Raw genomic sequence first — 17,905 nt, forward strand, 5'->3', positions numbered from 1 at the left:
GTGTAGGTGAGTCAGACCCGAGGGCCAGAGGGCAGAACTGGCGCTGCTTCTTGCTGTAGGCTGCCTTGGGTGGGTTAGTGGAGGCAGAGCTGGAGAGGCCACCCAGGTGGTGACAATGGGGGAAAGCTGGCAGGCTGCCCAACCCAGCTACCACCCAGGCCCAGAATCAGAGCTGAGTGAGCTCACCCCAACATCCACCTCATCTATGCATATGAAGGGGATGAATCTACAGATTTAAAACTTTAGAACAACAACAGGATGTCCAAGAGGAGCCCCAACGAGAGCCCAGAGCCCTGGTGTAGCAGGTCAAAGACTTGCGACAGTGAACACTTGCAAGTGAAGAAGAAAGGGCTAAAGGGTTAACTGTGGAATTCAATTGGCCCCATTGCCATGCTATGCTGAGACCCTATTTTTTTTTTTTTGGTTCATTTATTTATTTATTTTGTTTTGTTTGTTTGCTTTATTTGGTTTTCAGCTTTTCTTTAAAATTTTATTTTGTTTGGGGGGAAGGTTGCAAGGGCGGGAGGCAGGTGGGGGAGACAGGTGGGATCGGATGCATGATGTGTAATCTGCAAAGAATTAGTAAAAGTTTAAAAAAAAAGTTAACTGAATCAACCAACTCTGGTCTGCTGTGGGGTGTCTGTGAGATGTGTGTGAGAGCTGGCCCTGGCCCCCACCTCGTGTGCCCCCTGCAGCAGCTGAGTGAGATGGCCCTCCGCCTTGCCTGGGCGACAGAGGAGCTGGCCCTGTGGTGAGTGTGGGTGAGATGTGTGTTGATATGTGTGCACTAACACAGCCACACACCCATACGATGCTGTTGAAAACAACTGAAAATGTTTATCCTGTGTTAAGAAACAATCAGGTTACAGGAAGGGGACCTGGATTGTTTCAGACAAGGATTTTCTGTTGGCTAGGCACCCAGGAAAGAGACTGTAGTTGATTGATTAACTACATTTCTAAACAAAGTGTTAGAATATCTTCCAGACTGAATTACTAAACTGCAGTCCTGGGGCCCTAGCCAGCAGGTGCCATCACCACAGACACTCCTGCTATTGTCCTCAGATGGCAGAGTTCTTTACCTCCAGAGCCCAAGACATCTGATACTGGCCCTTTACAAGAAGGTTTGCTTTTATAAAGAGATACTTGGTAGACAAAAAGCTTCAAAAATTGAGCTTGTTACAAACAAAAGCTGACAGTTATCTTAAAGGATGAAATATGTGTAGAAAACACTGAAACGTTCTGTTCATTTGGAGTACAATTCACAAGATAAAACCAGTGCTTTTACAACAAACATTTACTATTTAATTGTTTTACAGAAAACAAATTTAAATAACATATACTTATTTTTGTTGTTCATCATTTCACAAAGCTAACAAAATACAGACAACAGTTCTGTGATTAAACAAGAAATTTAACATTAGGAATTTTCCTTAGGCTTCCACTTTCACGGCTGACGAGACCACGCAGACTTGTGCAATGTCGTCGTATTCGTATGTTCTCTTTAAGAATGTGTCAGTGAGTCTTAAGCCAGACACACTCTAGAGAGAAAGAGAGAAGAGAGGGGCACTTCAGTTTTCAATCACTGACGATTATTAGAGAAAATATGGCTATCACAAATGATAGTTTAGCCCACCCCGTTGATTACTGAAAAGAAAACGTACTTGGAGCCCCTGTACTGAAGACAGGAGAGTAAGGGCCAGGCAGAGTGAGGAGCTTGGATGCAGCTTTCCCAGCTGTCTTCCCGAAATCCCACACCAGTGGATAGAATTAGTATTGCACATCTCCAGGACCAGGTCCATCGTCCTCTCACTGCTGAAGCAATCAGAGGGCAGGAATAAATCTTGTTTATTTCCTAAGGAGACATCATCACATTCCTTATATTTTTCAGTAAGTTTACTTTCTGGTTGTCCAGGAGAACAAGAACCAGAGAAAGAATGGAAAAAAACGAGCATGTCATTACTTAAGGTGGAATGACGGAGCCAGCATGACCGAGGGCAGCCTCAGCTACATAGCGAGTGCGAGGCCAGGCTGGATGGAGGTACTGTCTCAAAAGCAAAACAAACAAAAAGACAGAATAAGGATAATGGGGGCACGGCATCCTCACATGGCTCCGCGAACTACTGGCCTTGCCTTTTCTCTAGACTTCAGACATTCGAATCTCATTTTATTTCCACATCTCTTATCTCTTACTCTTTGTCCTGGGAACTCCACAAGAAAGAAGGACAGTCCACGTCCATTTACTCTTTTGACAAACAATCTGTTCTTTTGGCATGCAGCTAATAGACATAACCGTCAGGACTCAGGAGTAAAAGCTATTAATGCTTGCTCACTGTGTTCCTGTGAAGACCCTCTCCTGACAGCTTAGACATGTTCATTTTTAAAACTTTCCCAAATTTATGCTAAAAGGCTCAGAAAGACCAGGTCCTAGTCTATCGCCATTACGTTCAGTCCTTCGGCTTTTATGTGTTTTAGGACTAGGATCCTAGTTTAATATCTACTTAGAATTTACTTACATGTTGAAATTATATTTGCTTTTATGTTTTTTTCCTTTTTTTCTTTTACATTTTTCTATCTCCCTAACAAACATTAGAAATGCCCTATGTTAGAGCCATTTTAGATGTACAACATGATTTTCTCAGTAAATTCTGGAAAAACCTAGTAAGTTGCTTATTCTAACGTTTATCTATCTATCTATCTATCTATCTATCTATCTATCTATCTATCTATCTATCTATCTATCTATCGTATGTGTGTCTGTGCAGTTACACATGTGCTGGTGTGCATGTGAAGGTCAGTGGACAACCTGCAAGAGTTGGCTTTGTCCCTCTTCCATATGGGTTCTGGGACTCAGACTCAGGTTGACACACACACCTGGCAGCAAATGCCCTAGCCCAGGAAGCCTTCTTACTCCTCAGAGTCTGGAGACAAGGTCTCTTGTACTCTGGACTGCCTTCACACTCTCTTTGTAGCTGAAGATGACCTTGAACTTTTGGTCTCTTCCCTCGATTTCTCCAGTGCTGCTGTAACAAGTACTTGTGTCACCAGCTAGAGTCAGAAGTTCAAGGTCATCCTCAGGGAGTGCCAGCCTGGGTTAGAGACCCTGCCTCAAAACAACAACAACAACAAAGTAGTAGCAGTATGTATATAGTAGCTTCATAGACATAGAGTGGGATCAGGCATCTCCTAACTTTGAAGAACATTTCCTAGTTCCTTAGACCTAAGGGATGGGAAAGTATGAAAGTAAAGTGGTTCTACAGCTATAGTATAGGGTGACTCAACACTGCAATACTATTGCAGTACCCAAACTAATCATGTGAGTACTAGCAAGACGACTTTGCTGGGATATATGTCATTTATGCTTTAAACTGTCTATTATTTGCTTCTTCTGTTTACTTGCAAAACTGCTTAATGGCTGGGTGTGGTGGTGGATGCCTTTAATCCCATCACTCCAGAAGACAAAGGCTAGTGGAGCTCTACGAATTTGACGTCAGCCTGGTCTACATAGCAGTTCTAGGCAAGCCAAGGCTATACAGTGAGACCCTGTCTCAAAAACAAACAAAAAACTTTAGCCTGTATTCCCATCACTCAGAAAGCAAAAAGATTACAAATTCAAAGCCAACCTGTGTTATATAACAATTCTGTCTTAGAAAACACTACCAAAGAAAACAGGCAATAGACAAAAATCAGAATCATTTTTTCCAACTATAAGTACCTTTTATGTTAAGTTTTGACCCACATTTTTTCTTGTTAATATTAAAGATATGGCCCAAATTTAAGCATCAGAGAAATGTAGCTGACTATTCTACATGTATGCCATCCCATAAGAACCTGCAGCTCATTCTTTAGAACTATGAAATTTGAAGGAAGTTATCAATGTGTCCTTTTCTAGCTCTCTTCCATAGAGTGTCAATAATTAATACCCACCACATATTATCATTAATGAATGAAATAAGAATACAGGAAGTAAACACTAGGACTTCAAATATTTATAAACATTATTACCAGTGGTATTCAATATAAGAAGGGACAGGATATTTAAGAGGCACAGAGGTGCACATCTTTAATCCCAGCACTGGGGAGGCAGAAACAGGCAGATCTCTGAGTCTGAGGCTAGCCTGGTCTACAGAGTAAGTTCCAGGATAGCTAGGGTTATACAGAGAGATTGCCTCAAAAACTTAAAGAGGGTAGGGGAATAATTAAAAGATTAGCAAGCACTTTTAGGAGAGGAGAAAGGGGGCCCATCCACACACACTGGCATTACCTGCAGTTTGTGATTTTACAGGTAATATGGAAAGGTTCTTCTAGGTTCACAGTATCTGGGATGGCCTCTAAGGATAGCCTAACATCTCCATAACCTGGAGCCTGTGAAAAGAAAGTAACATAGTTAAAATACACCTATTAAAAAAACCCTTCTGATGCTAACAAAGGTACTACACCAGCACCTTTCCTCAGTAGGCACAGATCTCTAAGTTGATGCTCTGTGAAATTCTGCAGCTCTGCTCAGGTCCCCCACGCTCACCTCTTTTACTGTGAGCTTGGGTGGAACAACCCTGCAGACACGGACTGTTTGTGATATAATTACTCCGGGGCTCAGTAGAATAAAGATGAATCTTGTCTCTAGTTAAGGAATGTATTAGGACTCAGGGGATCTGATCTCCAACGGTTGCTGAGTTCCAGACCAGCCAGGGCTACACCGTGATACCCTGTCTCAAAACAATCACAACGAAGGCTAAACAGCAGGCAAGCACTGTAGGGTTCAGGACACTGCCCAGAATACCTCAATGTGATGGGAGTCAGATGAGCAGTACGGACTTAGGAAAGGCATGAATAGCTGATAAGCAGTTATCTTAAGTCCTGGATGGTGAAGTTTAACAAAACACACACACACACACACACACACACACACACACACACACACACACACATTAAAGAGAAACCAACATCTGACTGAACATTTCCATGAATCTCAACACTAGGTTTTAACCTAGGGATCAACACAACTATTAGTATTTTCTAGAAATCTGACTGACTTCATGGTGCCCGGCTTTTTAGTGTTAAGCTGTAATACCTATGTGTCCCCTGTGCACCCAACCCCACACTGAGGTGCTTGCTAGACTCACCATTCTTTGAAGCTGGCTGGTCTGTAACCGTCCCCTTTCACCTAGGTTTGTTTTCCACACTATGTCCAATTTTCCAATGACTGTCACTCCTTTAATGATGCCAGCTTTTTCTGCAAACTCCTTCTTGGGCTTTAGGCAGTATAAGTACTGGCGTGTATCCATTGGCTGCAAATATCCTCTGGATCCAAATGTAGATACGCTGGCAGGTGTAGAAATAGACAGAAAAAAGTCTGCTAGCATCCTTCTGAAATCTCACATGGTTAATTCTTTTTTTTTCTTTTTGTCTCTCTGAGACAGGATTTCTCTGTGTAACCCTGGCTATCATGGGACTCGCTCTATAGACCAGGCTGATTTCCTACTCTCAGAGATCTGCCTCCCAATTGCTAAAGGTGTGCACCACCGTGCCTGGCTTATGTGGTTAATTCTTTTGGATAGGAATTGGATGATTTACTGCACGGAGATCTAGAAGTAGCCAGAGATTTTTAATCCAAATGAAAAGGAGTATCTTCCTGGTGAGACAGTGAGTTCAAGGCCATCTTGGGCAACTTAGTAAGTCTGTCTCAAAATAAAAAAGTAAAAAAGAGGCTTGGGGCTATCTGATGTAGCATATATCTCATACAGCATGTGTGAGGCAATGGGTTAGTCCCCAGGACCCACCCCTCCCACAAAAAAGATGGGGGATGGGGGGACAGAGAGAAACTAGCTTAGAAACAGAGCAATATACGCTATTCTGTTTCTTTGTGTGGCACTGGGGAGAGAACCCTGGGTGTTGCACATGCCAGGCAAGTGCTAAACCATTTAGCTACACTACCACTCTCGAGATATACCATTCCAATCTAAGTAATTGCTTTCAAAATGAATGAGGGATGGGAAGCTGTTTTCTCAGTGCAAGTAAAGGAGGCTGTCAACCTTCCTATATCCTATACCATCACACGAGCTGTTTACTACTAGGAATTACTAGGAATCATATTCACTGGAAAAGTCAGGCACACTCCCCAGCTGCTACCTCCTCATCTACATTAATAATACATTTATTTGGTCCTTCTCTTTTGAAATAGCCATAGAAAGACATGGACACTTTCCACACACTAGTTAAAGTCATCTACTCCGACGTGCATGTCTTCTTATATGCCAATAATTTCTTTTCCAAACTCACACTCACCCTATCTTCATTTCCTAATTTCTTCTCCACCATTCTTCCCATGTTTCAGTTTTATCACTGGCAGAATAATAATGATAGTGTCAGATTTATCTGGATGAAATGTGAAGGTTAGGGAACAAGAGGAGCTGGGAGGTGGCGCATATCTTTAATTCCAGCACTCGAGGAAGAGGCAGGTGGATCTCTGAGTTCAAGGCCAGGCTGGTCTACAGCGCTGTGTGAAGGGGGGGTGGGAGAGAGGGAGAGAGAGAGAGAGAGAGAGAGAGAGAGAGAGAGAGACAGAGACAGAGACAGAGACAGACAGAGAGAGACAGAGAGAACAAGTACTTATGCAAAGAAACTTGTATTGGGAAGAGGAAAGAGAGAGAGAGAGAACAAGCACTTTCAACAATGCAACACAAGATGGGCAAAGTGAGGCTCTTTGTTTATGTAAAGGGAGGCACAAGTAGGTGTGTGGAGAACTCATGAGCAAAGGCAGACACACCGTTATGCACTTGTCCAGTGTTATAGTGTGTATGTGTACATCACATACATAGACTTCAACTGTGGGCTTTTGCTTGTATTAAGAATCAACACTGGCCCACCAATCATAACAAGTGCTACATCAATACAAGATGGGAGAGCTGGGTGCAATGGAGTACGATGCTCTTTGGGAAGCTGTTGCAGAAGGCTAGCTTGAGCTTAGCCTGGCAACCGGGAGAGAGCCTGGCTCTAAAACACACAAACAAAAGGCACATCAGATAACAGAAACCAGAGGAGAGACTGGCTGCAGAGGGCACCCTGTGGGACTTCTACTTTCTCACTGAGGTTTTGATGAATCTAAAGCTTCCCTAAAAAATTATGTCCTTCAATTATTTTTAAAAGAAATCAAAATCTACTAGACTAGGGGACATCAGAAAAACTTGCATCTTTCCAAATAATAGCAAACATTTCATATTTACCATTCCCCAGCTTGGGTCACCGAATTTAATTCTGTTACATTGTACATTATTGACGGCTCCAGTGAAACTTTCTCCATAAACATGGGTGAGGTTGTAATGTTCTGAATTTGGGCTTCGAGAAAGACTTCATCAGTCTAGGGACATGGAGAAACAAATCCACCAAAATGTCATGATATTTAAAGTATTTGCCACAGTGAAAATATCTTACTTATATAAAAAAGTATTAACCACAAATGTGATTAGTTCATGCCTGCAAATCAAAAGTCACAATTAACGCAAGAAAAGAAATCTTCATCCTAACATAATAAACAGGAGCAAGGTGAGGTGTTAGTCAACAGGTGCCCTGCCAAACAATGGATGTGGGATAGCCAGCCTATATTTCTTATGTTTTATAGAATCTAGAAGCATGCATTTAACGCATACTTCAGCAACAACAACAACAACAAAAATCCCAATCTGATAAGATGTTCAAATGTTAGAAGGGACTTGAGTGTGACTGTGACTATCATTGCCAAGGGCAGATAGTCAGGTCTTCATTCAAATATTCCAGCACAACGTAACATGTAATTATTTCATGTGAGATAGTGACCACCAGCTACGAATAATCTATTTTTATACCCTTTAGGGTGTAGATTTTTTTAAAGTAAAGAAATCCATAAGTAGTCTTAGTGACTTCTTGGTTCATTTTATACAGATATTTAGGGTGAAAACCATAATATGGGAAGTGGGCTAATGATACTTCAGCTTTTAAACTAGCCACACTGAAATAGTCTATAGACTTTGACAACTTCAAAATGGCATTTTTAATTTCAGTCAGTGCATAACTTCAATATTCAATTTACAAAAACATTGAATTCCCTAGTTCTGCTTAACATTCCTAATTTCATGCCTCTTGGTTCTAGGTCTGTTTTGAGGACTGAAGAATAAAAAATGTTATGCTAAAGTAATTCAAAAATTACTTTTTTCCCCCAAAAAAGTTTCAGTTATAGAACTCTGAAATTAACTATGCCCTCAAATTGGAGAATTATGAGCTTTTTAATTGCTAAAGTCAGAAAAATGACAATCATGTAACATATAATGAAGTTATAATTTCATGTGCCTTAGCAGATTATCAAGCCTTTTAGATATGTGCTCACGTCAAAACATTAGTACAAGGAATGTTTTTAAAACAATATACCCCCCCCCCTTTTTGAGACAGAACATCTCTATTAGCTCTGCCTGTCCTGGAACTATGAAGACAAGACAGGTGTGCACCACACCTGGCTAAAGCAATGTGCCATTTAAATTCATAATTTGATTACTTTTTTCTTTTCTTTCCCCTTTTGTTTTTCGAGACAGGGTTTCTCTGTATAACATCCATGGCTGTCCTGGAACTCACATTGTAGACCAGGATGGCCTTGAACTCACAGAGACCCATCTGCCTCTGCTTCCTGAGTCCTGGGATCAAAGGCGTGTGCTACCATACCCAGCTCAGTTACTTTTCCTTAAAAAAAAATAATAAGTGAATATATCCCATAAATCCATTGCTCTTAAAACAACCCAAGGCCCACATTTCAATTATTAAAATGCAATTCTCTGTATAAAGCATGAACAGCTCAAAGAAATGAAGGGAAGCAGCATAATGGAAAATCAAGTTAGTGTGAACCGTTAGTACGAAGTCATTTGACATCTGAAAAACGAGGACCAGGATTTAGTGCTCAGGTTGCCAGTGCTGCTCCTACCCGTGTACAGCATACGCAAATGCTATATATTGTGGAGAGAGAGCTGAAAACATGAATCCAGCCAGTATGGAAAATTTGCTTTTCTTTTGCCTGCTTTCATCAAAAGGCCAGCTTTACCTGACCCAGATATAAAACCACTCACTGTGCATCTCAAATGAATTTCAACTGTACATTCTATGTGAGGAATGAAAGGTAATTGGATATTTCACAGCAAAACATTGAAAATCCAAGAATAAAAGATACCAAGATGATACGTCCCCTCTAAAAAACACCCAAAGAAACTAGAAATGAGGATGGAGTTGCTTCAGTGTGACAATTTAATCTTTAATCTCACAATTTAAAAAGCATGTTCAAATTGTGTATTTTCTTTCAGAAGCCACAGATCTAGTATTCACAACTAACTGTTTTTCCACTATGTTTTTTAGAGAGATTAATTAGGCAAAGTCAAAAAGGGATGAGAAAAGCATATAAATTTATAATAAAAAATGAAATTACCACAGAACTGAGGTCACTCTAATGGAAAAATAAAAAAGAAAAATTAGAAAAATCAGAGTTAAATGTTAAAGAAAAAGAATAACTTTAAAATAAAATGCATCTCTGCATTTTTTACTTACTAAAGACAGCATTAGTAAACAAGAAAGTAAACAGGAAGCAACATACAGAAATATGACAAACTACTTTTCTAAAATGGTGAAATTGCTATGGTTAAATGACAATGGGACAGAGAAGAACTTTATGGCTGAATATTTGAACAAGAACAAATAGGGAAAGGCACACTGAGAGCAGAGTCTGCTCACTAACCTGCTTGTACACAATGTCTACCTGTACTGCATTCTCCTGTTGTACACACTGCATTCTCTTGATGTACACAATGTTTACCTGTTCTGTATTCTCCTGGTGTACACAATGTTTACCTGTACTGCATTCTCTTGATGTACACAATGTTTACCTGTTCTGTATTCTCCTGGTGTACACAATGTTTACCTGTACTGCATTCTTCTGTTGTATACAATGTTTACCTGCACTGCATTCTCCTGTTGTATACAATGTTTACCTGTACTGCAGTCTCCTGGTGTACACTGTTTACCTGTACTGCAGTCTCCTGGTGTGCACTGTTTACCTGTGCTGCATTCTCCTGTTGTTCACAATGTTTACCTGCACTCTCCTGGTGTACACAATGTTCACCTGTACTGCAGTCTCCTGGTGTACACTGTTTACCTGTACTGCATTCTCCTGGTGTACACTGTTTACCTGTACTGCATTTTCCTGGTGTACACTGTTTACCTGTACTGCATTCTCCTGGTGTATACAATGTTTACCTGTACTGCAGTCTCCTGGTGTACACTGTTTACCTGTACTGCAGTCTCCTGGTATACACTGTTTACCTGTACTGCAGTCTCCTGGTGTACACTGTTTACCTGTACTGCAGTCTCCTGGTGTACACTGTTTACCTGTACTGCAGTCTCCTGGTGTACACTGTTTAACCGTACTGCAGTCTCCTGGTGTACACTGTTTAACTGTACTGCATTCTCCTGGTGTGCATTGTTTACCTGCACTGCTGTTCTCCACAGCTCAGGTGGCCAGATCCGCCATCCCACATTGAGAACAGAACATTATAAAGTCTGTCTTGAATTTACCTGTGCTGGAATCTTTTCCTAGAGGAGGATCTTGGGTGATTAAAGTTACCATAGGTCATATTTCAGGAAAAGTTGGGATAGATCATCCCAGACAATTCAGCTTGTTTTCTTCTTATTGTTATTAGATTTAGGTCTACTGTCCATTATGTAAATACATATTTAAAAGTCGGCTTAGTAAGTCCTTCGTCAAACGTGTAGCGGGTGACAATTTGTCACTGCTGCATTCCTGAGCTCCTGTCAGTGTTTGGGACACCAGGAGTCACATGTATTGCAGTTATATTATGCAGTCCCCTTCACCAAAGTAAGTTTCCTGAAGCTAGGGAAGATATCTGCTTCTATTATTTCTCCTCCACACCTGACACAGGGCTTTGAACCCAGCAGGAGACGAAGTGTCTGACTCTCAGGTACTAACTTCTGTATCTGCCTGTAAGACTTTCCTAGCTTAGAAAACCACAGCAAAACTTTTCATGAAACCCGTTTCTATTTAGGTGATTCATGTAAAGCTTGATTAGAAACAGAATCAAAACATGTTTGACAAATACATGGTACAAGGACCATAGTAAAGTATTTCATATCAGCCATTCACAATGATGTGGCTTACTAACTACTTAAAATAGACAATTTGGTTTATGCTATTGGCTGAACAGTATTTGCTTCTCTAGCTTGTAATTTTGAGAAACTTTGAGACGAGAGAGCTTTATTCCACTGTTTCTGCTTTGTTTTCCCAATGACGTGTTTTAGACTACTCCCACTTCTTACCCTGCTGTTATTTTATGTACCGTTCTGTATCTTTTTGTTAATCACACGCATTTTCCCTTTCCTCTCATAGGCATTTACACGTTAGGTTTCCTTACCGTGACAACTAAACAATTACAGCTATAACACACCCTTTATTCTGAGCAACAGCGTGACAGGATTGCAAATTCCTGATCACTACCTGGTGTTAGCAAAAGAAATAATCTTTATAAAAAATACTGCATTAGAGTAATTCTCAATTTATCATAGAGATTTTGAGGGGTAAAAGGAATTTTCATAAAAAGCGTCCTCTTTTTTTTCCACGCCAGGGTCTCTCTATGTCTCAGGGTGACCTGCAGCTCACTGTGCAGCCCAGCTGGCCTAACGCCCTATCCACCCGCGTCAGCATCCCAGCCAAGTGATTACAGGCAAGTGCCACCATTCCTAGCTAACATCTCATTCTCTACAGCTCTGGAGGAAATAAAGATTTTTTTTTTTTTTTTTGGCAAAAATCTAAACAACAAAATCCTTTCTATTGGGGTCAGCCCTACTTAATTTTCCTGTGCTAAAGAACAGATCACCTCCTACTCTTCAGGTTATGTCTTTCTCAGTTTTGCCCAGCGAGGCTCTCCCAGTAAGCTTTCAAGCCAGTTTGCCACCCAGCTCTTCTTGGTACTTCAGTGGACAGTGAGTCTGTGCCCGCCACTTGAGTCGTATAACCTCCAAAGTCACTGCAAATATTCGGCAGACTGCTGGTATTTGAAAGCAATACCACCACCATTGTGGGGGACTGAGGGCCGTTGTTTAACAAAAGGGGTGACTGTCCCAGAAAACCACGAGAGCGGAAGTCAGGACACACTGGTTGTATGTAGGTTGAACCCAGCAGAACAAGGGACACTTTAAGGCAATTCACTTCCTACTGGATTAGCTCCCTCATACCAGCAGTTTACTAAACCTGACAGGAAATGCAGCACCTCTGATTTTCAGTCACCATTTCAATGTTTAATTCGAAATCTTATTAAGTGCCTAACACTTACCTCTGCATTGTAAAACTTGGTTTTCACATCCAATGGTTTGAGGACCTGGTCAAAACAAAGAACAGTCAGGAAACTCAGACTCAACAGTGCTTATTTTAAAATATAGGCTTTAGTGCCCCAAAGCCATGTCTAATTGTTAAAAAGGTTTTTTTTTAAAGGAGCCATGTTTTTTTTGTTTTTTTTAATATTTATTTATTTATTATGTATACAATATTCTGTCTGTGTGTACGTCTGCAGGCCAGAAGAGGGCACCAGACCTCATTACAGATGGTTGTGAGACACCATGTGGTTGCTGGGATTTGAACTCAGGACCTTTGGAAGAGCAGGCAATGCTCTTAACCACTGAGCCATCTCTCCAGCCCAAAGATTTTTTTTTGTGTGTGTATATATGCAATATTCCTGTAAAAGAATCAATAATTTTTCATTTAAATAATTCTTTGGCCATTTAATGCTATTTTCAATCATCTTATTTAGACTTTATATTCATTTTATCTCTTTGTATTTTTGTGTTTTGTCTCATCAATAAAACGAGATTTTACCTTTAAACAAAATGCCTCATTTTATTATAAAAACATTACACTGGTGATAATAATTTACATTTGAACTTAGTCTGACTTTTGAATTAGTTTATAAATGAACTAAGAAGGGAGTTATTTAATTGAAACTTGTTTCCCAGAGGGGGAATAATCATACTCCCAGAAAAACAAAAGGCATTTGAAAAACAACTTTATCTCTGCCATATTCAATACCTGAAATTTGAAGAATTTTCTGAAGTACATCTTTTCTCCGCCCTGAGTTGTATAACTCACAGCACACACTAAGCTGAAACAGAAAAGCGTTTTAATAGTCTGAAATCATTTTCCTTCTTACTTTTTGTTTTGTTTTGGTTTTCAAAACAAGGTTTTTCTGTGTAGCCTTGACTGTCCTGCAACTCTCTTTGTAGACCAGGTTGGCCTCAAATTCCCAGAGATCCACCTGCTTCTGCCTCCTAAGTGCTAGGATTTAAAGGTGTGGGCCACTGCTCAGCTTCCATCTTCCACTTCTTAATAAATTTAAAATACTTCAATTCTACTTATAAATGTAAAAAAAGATTACATCAACAATGTGAAACTGAATCTAAATGAGATTACAGCAGGGAAAAAAAGCATATATGGATATAGATACTTGAACAAGAAAATCTAAGAAAATGAGATCTGGGGGCTGGAGATGACGGAGTGCTAAAGGGGCCTCCTGTTCTGGCAGAGGACATGGGTTTGACTCTCCACTCAGAGGGCTGCTCAGAACAGCCTGCTAAACTCCACTTCCAGGGGATCTGACACCCTCTTCTGGCCTCCACTGGCTCCTGCACAACCTGATATACTAACTATATTTACACAGTCTCACACACAGACACATAAATGAAAATTTAAAAAGTAAAAAAGAGATACCTAACCATTTTGGAATAGGAACTTCAAATTCTTCCTTTGGAAGTAGAATATGTTCAAAAATAATGTCCAGAATAAGCAAGTGACTGAAGGGGAAAAGAGTTCATTTGCACTAAAAAAAAATATGTATCTTAAAGAAAATCCAGAGTAGAATTACACACTACTACGGGGACCCGAGTACAAGTTTTAATCAAAACACTAGGAGAGCTAGCTGTGGGGGGTACGCCTTTATCCCAGCGCTCGGGAGGCAGAGGTGGAGGCAGGTGGATCTGAGTTCCAGGCTAGTCATGGATACATAGTGAGTTTCAACAAAACAAAACCTATTAAAACAATTAAAAAGTCAGTATAAAATATTTCTAATAACAGGACAAGATGGCTAAATTGTTAGTTTATAAAGAGTTCTTCTAACTCAATCAACAAAGACAAATATGTCCCTCAAAATGTGAGGAAAAGAATGCATAGCTAGATTATGAAAATACATAGATGTGTTACAATCCTATAGTCAATAAAATGTGAAATGGTAAGTCACACACATAGCCCAGAAGCTAAAATAATGAGATGACATTTCCAGTCTTACAATGTTTGGCAAGAATTCCTTGGGTTGGTGAGGGTTAGAGAAACATAATTTCTTTATATTGTCAGATGGTGAAAGGAATTTAGAAGCAATCTTTTGGTTTAAAGCCTTAAGAAGGTTGATATATTCACACAGAACACCTACTTCAAGACTTGACAGGAGATATAACTACACATTATTTTGTTGTTTAAAGTAGCAAAAAAACCTGAAAATATATTGTGACATTAGAGTAAACAAGCCACACTGATTAAACATGTAAGAGGCAGTCATTCAGAAAATCATGTTTTCAAGGATATTGACCGATACAGAAAAATATTTACAGTAAATGGAAAAGGCTAAAAGCTTGTGTAATACATTATTTATATATTACTATATATATATCTATATATGCATGTATATATTTATATGTATATCAAATGGCTGAAAAATACATTAATCTTTTAGTAGCTTTACGCAACTTGGTCTAAATAAATATATGCATAGAGATATTTATATGTATATAGAACGACTGGGAAATAATCTTTTACAGCTCTACACAGCTTGGTAATATTGGGTAATTTAATTTCTCCTTTACACTGGTACCTTGTACTGGTGATAGGTGCTAGAAAGCAAGTTGATCAAAAGATAATACCACAGCTGGAGATGGTGGCATATGCCTCTAAAACGAGTAGGGGAAGCCGAGGCAGGAGGATCATAAGCTGGGGGACATCTTAGCTACATAGCAAGTTTAAGAGCAATTTGACCAAATACTGATAACCCCATCTCAACAAAACATAACACCTCAAAGCAAGAAAATAAACACACAAGCAAACAAAAACCCATGTATGTGCACATACATACAAATAACAACAAAACAACAACAACAACAAAACATCTCCCAAACGAGCAATAAAAACCAAACCAAACCCAAGCTCTCTACAACACTTGCCCTGGAAGTGTTCACAGTAGAAACACGATAGCAGCTATAGGTTTGGAGACTAGGCTTGGACAGAAAACTACAGTAGCCACGGGCTTTGAGACTAGCCTTGAGTTCTGTGTCTTCTAAAGCAACTGTTTAGCTCTTTTCCTGTAGAACGGTGAATGTACACAACTGATCCAGGAAGTTCAGCTTCAGTGACTAGAAACCGCTGTTCTCTGCTATTTCCCTGGGATATATAGACTACAAAGATTTCATATTTCAACCCCATAGTAACCATAAAGACAAAAGATAAAAATACCAACAGTTGTGGAAGCCGAAGCTATATACAAAGGCGAGCACAGCTTCTTTGAAGAAGTAATGCTACATCTGAGATATGAGAGGTTATATAAATGCCACAGGAAGTTCTTTGTAAGCAAACACACTTCACACCACAGAATGAGTTTGGAGTTAAAAGAACATCCACATGACTGCAGTGCAGAAAGAGAAGGAAGACTGACATAGGAGGTGGATTAGGTTATAGACACCTTTGAAAACCATACGTAAAGTAAGAATTTCCAAAAGCCAATGGAAAATCTTTCAAAAGCAAAGTGATTGATAAATGGTGGTTCAGAAATCTGGCTTCTAGGAAGCCTTAATCCAAAGTTCATGTACCTTCAATAGAGCTGATGGAATTCATCTGATCAAATTATACAGGTGCAAATTTGTATTTAATGTTGGTAGTATTATATGTTTTAACAGATCCAATGAAGAGAAGGAAAGGGATGATGGAGTAGAAAGAAGAGTAAGAAATACTGTGAAGTGACTGGCATGGGGTGCCATGGGAGTTTATGAAGCTTAAATAATCTCAGAGGGTCAAAATATTCACTTGTTTTCAGACTGAAAAACAGTATTCAGCTTCAAATACATTCACAAGTCAATAATGCAAAAGTCATACCTTGTCTTCTTTGGTTCTCTATTTGATTGTCAAGATAGGACAGAGTAAATGCTTTTGAGAAGTAGTAAACTTAATCCTTACATGTGTGTCCCAATTTCCTTGACTTCATGGTGTATGACATCATCAATACAACAATCGGGTTTAAGCTCAGCCACGGCAGCATTGGAGGCTGAAAGGTTTAGACGCTGAGAGCTTGTCTGAAGATCCGCCTTGAAGAAAAGGTAAGAAGTATCCACATGAGGTTGCTTAGACATCTCCAGGGTATGGATGCGTAGGGGTGGAAAGGATATGAGGACAGCTGGTTGGTTACTTGGGAAGAGGACTGGGGAGAGTGGTGGGGGATAAAGAGGGGCAATGGTGTGTTTCATATAAAAATATCATAATGGAACCCATTAAATCATACAATTAATATGTGCTATTAAGAAACTAAAAAGGATCACAGGAGAAATAAGAATGAGGAAGTAGGGATAAAGAGAGAGCACTCGTATCTCATGAAAACTTTTCTGTGTAACTCTTAAGCTTCGAACCTTGGCAAAACTACACACAGACACACGCAATACCAACAATCTAGGTTGGCAGGGAGACTCCAGTACCATACAGACAGTAACATGGATTCTTACAGCAGTAGAATGCAGACTATAACCACACCAGGAGAAAATATATTATTAGGTGTTAGAGGCTTCTTTAACTATAGAGGTAGAAAATATTGAAGTCATCAACTAAGAAAGTTGATTTCTCTGGGCAGTGGTAGCATAGGCCTTTAATCCCAGCACTTGGGAGGCAGGCAGATTTCTGAATTAAAGACCAGTCGGTTCTAAAGAGTGAATTCCAGGCCAGCCAGGGCTACATAAGGAAACCCTGTCTCAAAAAACAAAAACCAACCAAACAAAAAGAAAGTCTATCTCTCTAATGCAGCATTGTCTTCTACCTGGCCACTCTCCAGCCAATGTCCTCTTCACTACTTTAGAATGTTTGTCCTTTTAACTCTTAGATAGCAGCCTCCTTTTATGTCAGTTATTGACTATAGGCTCTTATTTTCTTTGTAACATGTATTATAATCTAAAATTACTTTATTTGTGATTTTTTTCTTCTGTTTCCCATACTAGAAATGTCTATAGAGGTTACTACTCTTGTCTTGTTTACTTTTACGTCAGTATCTGGCTGTATTAGTTGGGGTTCTCTAGAGTAACAGAGTTTACAGAATGAGTCTCTCTCTCTCTCTCTCTCTCTCTCTCTCTCTCTCTCTCTTTCTCTCCCCCCCCACAAAGGGGATTTATATGAATGACTTACAGCAGTGATTCTCAACCTTCCTAATACTGCAACCCTATAATACAGTCCCTCATATTGTGGTGACCCCAACCATAAAGTTTTTGTGGCTACTTCATAACTGCAATTTTGCTACTGTTACAAATCAAAATGTAAATATCTGTGCTTTCAGATGGTCTTAGGCTATCCTTGTGAAAAGGTTGTTTGACCCCCCAAAGGGGTCACCACCCACAGATTGAGAAACACTGACTTAGAGGCCGCAGTGCAGCTAATCTAACTATGGCTGGCTGTGAACGGAGAGTAGCAGTTCACAGCAGGAACCCAGTAGTTGCTCAGTTCACAAGGCTGAGTGTCTCAGCAGGGCTTCAGTTTATGCTGGAATCTACATGAAGTAGGCTCTAATAGCAGTGAAGGAATGGGCTTGCTGGCAAGGCGAGG

At 39.9% G+C, this 17,905-nt stretch overlaps 1 protein-coding gene across 4 annotated transcripts in view; it reads right to left on the minus strand.

The window, feature by feature from the left end:
- Positions 1 to 1,276: 1,276 nt before the first annotated feature.
- The window catches only part of Trappc13 (trafficking protein particle complex subunit 13), a 33,324-nt gene continuing 16,695 nt past the window's right edge, over positions 1,277 to 17,905 (minus strand). Inside the window, exons 5-13 of one of the 4 annotated variants that reach the window (XM_048442939.3) lie at positions 16,283 to 16,410; positions 13,100 to 13,172; positions 12,351 to 12,395; positions 9,437 to 9,454; positions 7,221 to 7,354; positions 5,121 to 5,319; positions 4,262 to 4,362; positions 1,662 to 1,809; positions 1,277 to 1,538 (exon numbers count right to left, since the gene is read on the minus strand). In XM_048442939.3, the coding sequence (XP_048298896.1) occupies positions 1,431 to 1,538; positions 1,662 to 1,809; positions 4,262 to 4,362; positions 5,121 to 5,319; positions 7,221 to 7,354; positions 9,437 to 9,454; positions 12,351 to 12,395; positions 13,100 to 13,172; positions 16,283 to 16,410 (954 nt within the window). In that variant the 3' untranslated portion in view covers positions 1,277 to 1,430. Of the gene's footprint in view, positions 1,539 to 1,661; positions 1,813 to 4,261; positions 4,363 to 5,120; positions 5,320 to 7,220; positions 7,355 to 9,436; positions 9,455 to 12,350; positions 12,396 to 13,099; positions 13,173 to 16,282; positions 16,411 to 17,905 lie in introns of all 4 variants that reach the window. The other 3 variants (XM_048442937.3, XM_048442941.3, XM_048442940.3) reach the window with 3 other exon arrangements.

This window comes from Myodes glareolus, chromosome 15 (genome assembly GCF_982192425.1).
Source record: "Myodes glareolus chromosome 15, mMyoGla1.1, whole genome shotgun sequence".
Classification (NCBI taxonomy): Eukaryota; Metazoa; Chordata; class Mammalia; order Rodentia; family Cricetidae; genus Myodes; species Myodes glareolus.